General features: G+C 48.5%; 1 protein-coding gene across 1 annotated transcript; it reads left to right on the top strand.

Moving 5' to 3' along the window:
* The first annotated feature begins 2,151 nt into the window (after positions 1 to 2,151).
* On the top strand, positions 2,152 to 9,522 carry Krt84 (keratin 84). The gene is made up of 9 exons (XM_090356055.1): positions 2,152 to 2,694; positions 3,994 to 4,202; positions 4,773 to 4,833; positions 5,259 to 5,354; positions 6,162 to 6,326; positions 6,460 to 6,585; positions 7,019 to 7,239; positions 8,042 to 8,073; positions 9,182 to 9,522. Exons 1-9 carry the CDS (start codon positions 2,152 to 2,154, stop codon positions 9,520 to 9,522), a joined length of 1,794 nt encoding a protein of 597 aa, XP_090212181.1.
* Positions 9,523 to 9,563: the final 41 nt, after the last annotated feature.

Below are 9,563 nucleotides of genomic sequence, written 5' to 3'. Positions count from 1 at the left end.
AAGCCCCAAGTCAGAGTTCTAGTTGATGGTGTGGATGGTTTTAAAGTTCTCTGCAGACATGTCTCCTTATTGCCTGGATTCACCAAGAACAGAGCATTCCCCACCACCTGACCTTCAGTGTAGTACTGTCCAAGGTCACCCTAGGTGTGTGTGGGGGGGGGGGTTGATTGTGATCAAATGCTGACTCCAATGTCTGTACCAAGTTTTCTGTCCTCAACAGTGCCCTCTGCCACTTCTCCCCACTTTCACCTCCAGCAGGGGTTCTCTGGTCCCTCTCTTGATCTCCAGGAGCTCCTTGCCTGCCTTCATAGGAGTGGGGTACATTCCCCCAAACAGGCAGACCTAACCACTTCCCTGTGAGCTCTTGAGTTTCTGCTCCCCAGGTGTCTCCAGGGCTGCCTGCTCTGAAACCTGAAGGCTCCCCTTCCAGAAATATCCATGAGACTGAATGCCAGAATTTCTCTTCTTTATGGAGAGCAAGTTGGGGTAATATATGGGGTAGGGAGCTTCTAGAGGAGCTAACATGATGACCTGTGAGCAAACGCTAGAAGACTTGAAGGATCCAGCCAAGGAACAATTTGAGGCAAAAGGCGTGTGACAGGCAGTGAAGACAGCAAGCGGGGAAGTATCTGCCTTTGTGATGGATAAACAGGAGGTCAAGGCCACTCACTGGAGGGAAGTGGGGTCAGGAAAGGGGAGGCACACTGCAGAGAGGACATTGAGCACAGAAATGACATGATCTAATAATGCTGGGTTTTTGTTGCCACAGCTCCACTTCTGGCTTTTTGGTGGTTATTTGGAGGTCAGAGTCTCGTGAACTTAGTTCTGCTCAGGCTGACTTCTAACCATGATCCTCAGTTCTCAGCCTCCTGAGTAGCTAGGATGATAAGCGTGAGCCACTAGCACACAGCTCTAATAGGTTGTTTTGTTTTTAGCAATGTCCCATTATTTAAGGATCCCCTAACTGCAATGTTGGGAGTCATCCCAAGGGACCAAGGAGACAGCGGGAAACAAACCGGAAGAGTGACTCAATGAGCTGAATAAGGAGAGATGGGCTTGATGCAGTACATCAGTGGGGGTGGCAGAAAGTAATTGGGTCAAGATCAGTAGGTAGTTTTTAAAGGCAGGTTTGCAAATAAATGTGCTATATGGCAAAAGCGGAGTTGCGGGGAAGAGAAGGATGACTCCAAGATTTTTGACCTAAACTACTATAGAAGAATGAGGATATTGTGGACAATATTGATTACAAATAATTAAGAGAACATTTTGGAATGTGTTAGGTTTGATATGCCCATTTGATACCCAATGGAGATAGTGATTAAATATCAAGGCCAGACATGGGTGACCCAGGTTTGAATTCCTAGCTAACTGGGAGACACACAGCCTTTACGGACTAGGTCCTCAATAATGATGGCATGAGTGAATCTCCTTTGCCTGTCTCAAATCAGAAGTGCATCTACATTAGTCCAGATGAATTTTTCTATAGAGTCAACTCTTATGTAAACAGCCAAACCAGCTCATGGAGGCTATATAAAATACTACAAATCCTTTCATTTTATTTAATCTACCTACGATAAACTATAGTCTCTCCATGGCATTTTCTTCTTTTAAACTTGGAACTGAGAAGACCCCATCTCTCCTCTGCACACCCCTTTGTCTTGTCTTTTAGACCTTCACTGGTACGTTGCTTGTGAACCTCTGGCTAGAACTGTCACCATCCTAACTTTCTAGTGGTTAGCCACATTTGCAATGAATTTGAAAAAAAAGAAAAGGAAAAGCTTTGGATTCATGGCCAAAGCAAATTAATGTCCCCATAATAGCAATTGTGGTGGACTTAAGGGGGAAATATAGGATTGTAATATTGATGTGTTTTTAATGTTTATAGGTTTGATGGTGCAGTTCTCATTCTGATGAGAATAGGTGTGGCTAGTTAGCTCATTGTGAAGGAGGTTATAGGCATGAAGAGTTTCTGCTAACTACCCAAGCTCATAAATGCCTTCAAATGGATTTTTTTTCATTTTTATGGGGCTAATCCTCAGGTCCACACACACATAAAAGGGGCGAGAGGGATCCACTAGCCTCAAAAGGACTCGAAGCTCCAGCTTGCTCCACTGTGCAACTGCTCTTCAACTCTCAGCCAGAAAAGCCACCATGTCTTGTCGCTCCTACAGAGTCAGCTCTGGTCACCACCGGGTGGGCAACTTCAGCTCTTACTCAGCAATGAGCCCCCAGAACCGGAACCATTTCCAGACCAGCTCTGTCTCCTGCAGCGGTGGGTCTGGCTTCCGGGGCTTTGGCGGCTTTGGTAGTAGGAGCGTCATCAACTTTGGATCGTGCTCACCTAGAATGGCAGCTGTGGGACCTCATCCCGTCCGCTGTGGAGCTGGTTTTGGAGCTGGCAGTGGGATGGCCTCTGGCTTTGGTATTGGTCTGGGTATTAGAGCTGGTAACGGTATGGGCCTGGGGTTTGGAGCTGGCAGCGGCCTTGGCTATGGTTTCAGTGGCCCTGGCTTTGGCTACAGACTGGGAGGAGTTGGAGGCCCAGCAGCTCCATCTATCACAACTGTGACGGTTAACCAGAGTCTGCTGACACCTCTCAATCTGGAGATTGATCCAAATGCCCAGAGGGTGAAGAAGGATGAGAAGGAGCAAATCAAGACCCTTAACAACAAGTTTGCCTCCTTCATTGACAAGGTACCGATGCTAGTTGAATCTCTGGGTAGGGGATGATAAGAAGCAAATGGGATTATTCCCCCCCACACGCTGGAAAAATGTCCATCCAGCTTGGGATGTAGCTTTTGACCTCCAAATCTTCAGGCTTTTAGCAGAAGCACTGAGGGATGATTCCCAGGATGCTCTGCTGCCAAGTAAGAATAAGCCAGGGGAGATGCTGCATGGTGAGACAGATTGACACTGGTCATGTCTTGCAGAGGAAAGAGGGCCATCCAGACAAATCCGAGGGCATTTGGGCCGACTGAGACTCATGAGTTGCTCACTTAGGCATGACTCCCACACAAGCCTATGTTTCTCTTTTCAGATCATCATGCCCTTTATGAGAGTTTCTGAGGCCGGTGGCCTGGTCCATTCAGGTTTAGGAAAGTAGAGAATGCAGTTGAGTCATTTTCAGATAAAAAGAAAAAGAGTCAGCTGGGTGCTTCAGCTCACAGAAGCTGAAAATAAGAGGATCATGGTTCAAGGACAGCCTGAGCAGAAATGTTTGCAAGATCCCCTTCTTAGCTGGGCACAGTGATACATATCTGTCATCCAAAGCCACATGGGAGCTGTCATTGGGAAGATCCTACTACCAGTCCAACTGAGGCAGGAACGTCAGTGAGACTCTATCTTCATAGAGGGAAGCTGGGTCCAGTGGCACATATCTGTGATCCCAGTGAAACAGAAAACCTAAAAGTAGGCAGATCATAGTTTAAGCTTGTGTTGGCTCAGGAAGTAAGATGTTATTATTTAAAATAATAATAACCAATGAAAAACAGGGCTGATGAGTGTTGCTCAGTGATATAGCAAGCCCAAAGACTTGAGTCTGAGCCCAAGTACTGCCAGAAAAACAAAACAAAAGAATTTATACCCCTCCTTCCACGGGCTACTAAGATGTGGCTCAGCTTGGGAAGAGCCTTGGATGGTCACTGATCTTCAGGTTGTTATAGCAGAATATGGGAGCAGTCACTTGTATTCACCGTCTTCAGACTACTATTCAGAGGAACAGTGGCGCGACTTATCCCCACAAGCCACGTTCACAGGGAAATATGAGGGCATAAGTAGTATCAATCTTCCCAACTTCCCTACCGCCTGATTTGCACCTTGTTTGGGGATAAGAGAGGGAGACAGTACTGAAATGTGTCTATGAGTAGCCAAGCCTGGATGACCACAGGAAAGCCATAGACCTGCTTTTTCAGACACTTCTAAGTTAGAGTCCACATTGGAGACACATGGTGAGGACTCAATTCAAATGCCTTTGATTTGTCCCTGTGGATTTAGGTGCGGTTCCTGGAGCAACAGAACAAGCTCTTAGAGACCAAATGGAGCTTTCTGCAAGAGCAAAAATGTGCCCGCAGCAACCTGGATCCTCTCTTTGAGAACTACATCACCTCACTTCGGAGACAGCTGGAAGTACTGGTCAGTGACCAGGCACGGCTGCAGGCGGAGAGGAATCACATGCAGGATGTCCTGGAGGGCTTCAAGAAGAAGTGAGTGGCATCTGGGCTGTACACATCAAGGACAGTCATGGGCTGGCCCTCAAAGCAGCAGCCCCCATCAAACGAGAGAAGCTGGAAGGACCTGGATCAAACACTGGTTACCAGGCCCAGCTTGGGCGCACATGGGGAGAGGGGTAGGGATGTGTGAAGGAGGAAGAAGAGGAAGTCTTAGAATTGGGCAGTTTATCCCTAATACTCTTGATGAGTGAATTGACCCCCAGAAACAGCAGCCCTTCTCTGGTCTTGAAATTGGTGCCCACATTCAGCACCAAGTTAAGTCCTACCTCCTTTAGGAGTCAAACACAATAACCCTAAGTTGTTTCTAAAAAAAGAAGCATAGCAAAGGGCAGGCTTTCAGATCCCAAAGCCAAGCTGAGAAAGTGAGCGGAATGTGGAGGGACCCAAGGACCACTGGCTCAGGGAAGGTTTTCAAGATGGGACCGAGACAAAGATTAGTATGTGGGTGATAAACAGGAGCTCCCAGAGGCTGTCTGGGAAGTTGGGGAAGACTGGCTATCAGCTCAGACTGAAGGCTCACCCTCCCCACCATTATCATTCCAGGTATGAAGAAGAGGTAGGATATCGAGCCAGTGCCGAGAATGAGTTTGTAGCACTGAAAAAGGTAAGGTCCCGACAGATGTTTCCTCTAGGCGTTCAGAAGTTCTCATTATCCTATCTCCCCCCCCATCTCCCCCCCCCAAAATAAACCTTCCCCAGGGAGTTCAATAGGGTCTTGAAGCACTCAGCACTGTCAAACCCCAACCATCACATTAAGTCCCTTCTGAAGTTCTGTTTCACCTCTAATTATTTAAGATCGAGTTCTGTAAGAGCCAAGTTCAAAAAGGTATGATCTTTTCTGTCTTGAATTATCTAGTTTCCTTACTTTCAAAGAGGGACTGGAGAATGTCCAGCAACCACTAGGGGAGGTTCCATGTTGTGCCAAGCTGCATTTCCATCCAATGGCTTCTTACCTATCTCTAGAGCCTACCTAGTTAGGAAAGGTAAACAGCACACAACTAATGAGCACCTGATTCCTCTCTCATGCAGGATGTGGATACTGCTTTCTTGAATAAATCTAATCTAGAAGCCAACGCAGATGCTCTCAGTCAGGAAATCGAGTTCTTGAAGATCCTGTACTTGGAGGTAAGACTCAACTTCTCTAGGCATGCAAGAAAATAAGCACTCAGCCTGGATTCCCTGCAGGCTTAGTCAGGCAGGTGTTTTTAAATACCAGCCTGCTCTCATTCAAACTTACATGCTTTGTACGTTGATGTGTCTATAAGTGGAGAAGGTCAGGGAAGCTGGCTCTGCTGACTCAGGCCTTGTAGTATTTACGGTCCAAATCTTCCTTGGTCAATCTAAGGACTAAGGCCTGGGAATGTCCCTTCCTACCTATGGGCCAGGAACTCTGGAAAATTGGCTTGCTGGAAGTGAGAAGAATTGTGTTTGATCTATTTAGCTAACTAACTAGCTCTCTTTTACTTTGTTAGTGATCTGTTTTATCTGGAGTAGACCCAGCCAGAGCATGGTTTCTAAGGCTGGAAGCTCCTCCAGGAACCTTCACTTTATCCCCACACTGGTTCCATGAGAGACTTAGGATGTAGAAATCCCTAGATTATCATGTTTTAAAATCCTATCCACTCTCTGGGGGCCATGGGTAGCACAGCCACTTTGTGGATAAGCCAAAGAGAAGTGAAGCCTCACATATCCCCACTACTGCCCATGAAACCCCTGACAGTAGAGTACTAGAAAGCCCAGTAGAGTGCTAGAGACATTTCTTCAAGGATATTAGCAAGGGATTCAGCCTTTTCTTCTTTCTTGCCCTCTGTTGGAATGGTCTTTCCTTGTCATAAGCCTCTCTGCCCCTGACCTCACAACCTGGGGACCTGGTAACAAAGTCTAGCAACTGACAGCACTCTTAGCCATCTGCCTACTGCTTCTCCAACACAGGAAATCCAGCTGCTCCAGTCACACATCTCAGAGACGTCAGTCATTGTGAAGATGGACAACAGCCGGGACCTGAACCTAGATGGCATCATTGCTGATGTCAAAGCCCAGTATGAGGAGGTAGCCAGGCGCAGCCGTGCTGATGCTGAGAGCTGGTACCAGACCAAGGTGGGCAAGAAGAGGCCTTGGGGGATGACTGGGGAGGTCTAAGTTCCCAGATCCAATAGGGCTGTGGTCTTGCAGCACAGGTCTTTGAATCCTCAAAATGCCCCTTTTGTCCTCCTCCCCTCACCCCTCACAGTATGAGGAGATGCGGGTGACAGCAGGCCAGCACTGTGACAACCTCCGCCACACTCGGGACGAGATCAATGAACTGACCAGGCTGATCCAGAGGCTGAAGGCAGAGATCGAGCACACTAAGGCTCAGGTGGGCAAAGGAAGGGAGAGGAAAGCCACAGAAGGAAGGGAAAAGGCAGCACCTCTACTTTGGAGGAGCTCAATCATCCTCAGATGATTGGAGGATTTGCTCAGGAAGGATTCCTGCAAGAGAAAATACAGCACGGAGGGAGAATTTTCTATGTAAAAGGAAAAGAAGGCCCAGGACAGAGGAGGCAGAAAAAGCAGTGATTTTCTTTCTATACTCCATGGGTCTCAGGACAGCAGTAATCAGGAAGAGTAGAATCAGAAGAGATGGAGGGAGAATCATGCGCCCCACCCGCCATAGCAAACTACAGGGTCACCATCCCTGAGCAAACAGCCACAAGAGGCCCCATCCCTGGCATGGTGCCAATTACCCTTCCCTACCCCAACAAGAATGCCCCCCCCTACCAAAACCCATGAGCTACCCACTCTCCATGCAGCGTGCCAAGCTGGAAGCAGCAGTAGCCGAGGCAGAACAGCAGGGCGAAGCGGCCCTCAACGATGCCAAGTGTAAGCTGGCAGATCTGGAGGGCGCCCTGCAGCAAGCCAAGCAGGACATGGCAAGGCAGCTGCGGGAGTACCAGGAGCTCATGAATGCCAAGCTGGGCCTAGACATTGAGATCGCCACCTACCGGCAGCTTCTGGAAGGGGAGGAGATCCGGTGAGTACACGCTCAAAGCAGTAGGAGGCGGTGAGATCAGATTTAGCTATCTAGAAAATTAACTAAGCCAGGGAGGGAACTGGATGAAGCAATGCTGGAATGAGCAGTCTCTACAGATGACAGTACATTTTCTGCAAGCATTGGTTGGTTTCCCTTGATAGAAGATTAAAAAGTGGCTCCAGCCAGCTACCCAGTGGCTCACACCTATAATCCTAGCTATTCAGGAGGCTGAAATCTGAGGATGACAGTTCAAAGCCTTCTAGAATGTTGCTCTCAAATCCAAATTTGCATACAAGCTGGAACTAGGTCATAAGGAGTTTTACTTGGTTAGTTTGATTGTTAAAACTAATAATAACATCTCAGTATTTTAATTCAACAGTTTCAGAGGTGGCTTCAGAAACATAGTATTTTCCTTTCTTCATTTTTATTGTGTTCATACGGGTATTGAACTCAGAGTCTCCTGCTCTCACCTGGCTTTTTCACTCAAGAATGGTGTTCTACCACACAATCCACACCTCTACTCTGTCTGTTTGCTGGTTATTTTGGACTTCAGAGTCTCACAGAATGTTCTGGTTTTGAGGCACAATCCTCAGCTCTCAACCTCCTGAGTAGCTTGGATTGCAGGTGTGAGCCCCAGTACCCAGATAGCATGGCATTTTTAATGCTCCTCAGATGTGTGCCCAGCCAGGATGAGACCAATGGTCCACTGATCCATCCAGGCCAGAAGTCCATCCTCCAGGTTTCAGGGAAGAACCGTGCATGTGAGCTGATTTGTTTTTTCTCTCTCTCCCTTTCTCTCCAGGATCTGTGAAGGTGTTGGGCCAGTAAATATATGTAAGTCACTTATGTCTTTTCCTCTTCACATTCTTTCTCCTTCAATTTTTTTCCTTAAACTTAGATTTAACATTGGGATCAGAAGGCTCTCAAGGTGACTAGTCTGGCCAGGTAGTGAAGGAGGGCATAGAACAGGTGACCCTGGCCTGGAAACATGTCCTCCCTGAGTTTGGGAATCCCTGAGTCCTTCCAGAGCTTTGGGACAGGTCACCTAAGAAGGGCTATGCAAGGCCTCCCAAGTAGGAGAATGTTCTAGAAGAGAGTCACGTGTATGTCTCTCTCTCTCTGTCTCTCTCTCTCTGTCTCTCTCTCTCTGTCTCTCTGTGTCTCTCTCTGTCTGTCTGTCTCTCTCCATCTCTCTGTCTGTCTGTCTCTCTCTCTCTTTCTCTCTCTCTCTCTTCGGTTTGAGTGGTCTTGTCCTCAGGGACTTAAAGATATGGGAAGATCCGTGCTGGAGAGAGGTCACTTCTCCAGGTACAGGGGAAGTGCCTGGCCTTGCAGTTGCTGAGAGCAGGGAGTGTACCGGGCAAGTGGACGTGGACTTAGCACTGGCTAAACTGAAGTGCTGCACCATGGGTCTGTGCAGTGTGCTCCACTGGGCTACAGAGAAGTCTCCATTGGGGCAGGAGAGAGATAACAAAAGGCTTATTGTTTGAGTGTGGGTACAGAGGAAAGATGATTGAGGACAGCTCTGTGTGTGTATGTGTGTGCGCACGCACACGCGTGTGCACACAGGTGCTGATACTAAGGCTTAAACGTCATGCCTGGCTGTTGTCCCTTAGCTTTTTCACTCAAGGCTAGCATTCTACCACTTGAGCCACATCTCTACTTCTGACTTTCTGGTGACTGAGAATCTCAGAGACTTTTCTGGTCCTCCGATCTCAGACTTCCAAGTAGCTAGGATGACAGGCGTGAGCCACCAGCCCTGGGTGCTCTTTGACCTTGTATTATGCAAACAGCTGTGCATTCTATGGCCCCCTATCCACCTCCTGCAACCCTCCTGCAGACTTGAGCCATGTGTAAACAACCATACATGGAGGTGTGCAAGTGTACAGTTTAATCTCTGCTGACGTCCAGACTTAACAGCTCTGCTCTGTCTTCTCCACAGCTGTGAGCAGCTCCCGGGGTGGTGTGGTGTGTGGCCTTGAGCCCTTCGCCAGCTCCACCCTCTCCCGTGGAGGAAGCAGCAGCAGCACCTGGACCACTGGAGGGGTCCTCACTTCCTGTGGGTCCAGCCTGGGTGGGGGCCGAAGCACCCTGGCCAGTGGAGACCTGCTAAGCGCAGGCACCAGAGGGGGCTCTGTGCTAGTGGGAGATGCCTGTGCCCCCACTGTCCCCTGCCCGCTGCCCACCGAGGGCAGCTTCAGCAGCAGCAGTGGTGGCCGGATCAACCGTAGCTCCAGTGTCCGCTTCTCATCCACCACCACCTCTCGCCGGACCAGATACTGAGAGCCCAGCTCAGAATGGCCACTAACCCAAGAAGACCCAGC

Source organism: Megascapheus bottae, chromosome 2 (genome assembly GCF_031878675.1).
Source record: "Megascapheus bottae isolate mThoBot1 chromosome 2, mThoBot2.hap1, whole genome shotgun sequence".
NCBI lineage: Eukaryota > Metazoa > Chordata > Mammalia > Rodentia > Geomyidae > Megascapheus > Megascapheus bottae.
This window is presented reverse-complemented; position numbering and strand designations above follow the sequence as displayed.

What these genes read in the sequence shown, in the direction of transcription:
- Krt84 (XM_090356055.1), top strand. Translation starts at nt 2,152, where the DNA reads ATGTCTTGTCGCTCCTACAGAGTCAGCTCTGGTCACCACCGGGTGGGC. An exon ending in TTGCCTCCTTCATTGACAAG is followed by an intron (nt 2,695 to 3,993) that starts GTACCGATGCTA and finishes CTGTGGATTTAG; the next exon opens with GTGCGGTTCCTGGAGCAACA. An exon ending in AGAGCTGGTACCAGACCAAG is followed by an intron (nt 6,327 to 6,459) that starts GTGGGCAAGAAG and finishes CACCCCTCACAG; the next exon opens with TATGAGGAGATGCGGGTGAC.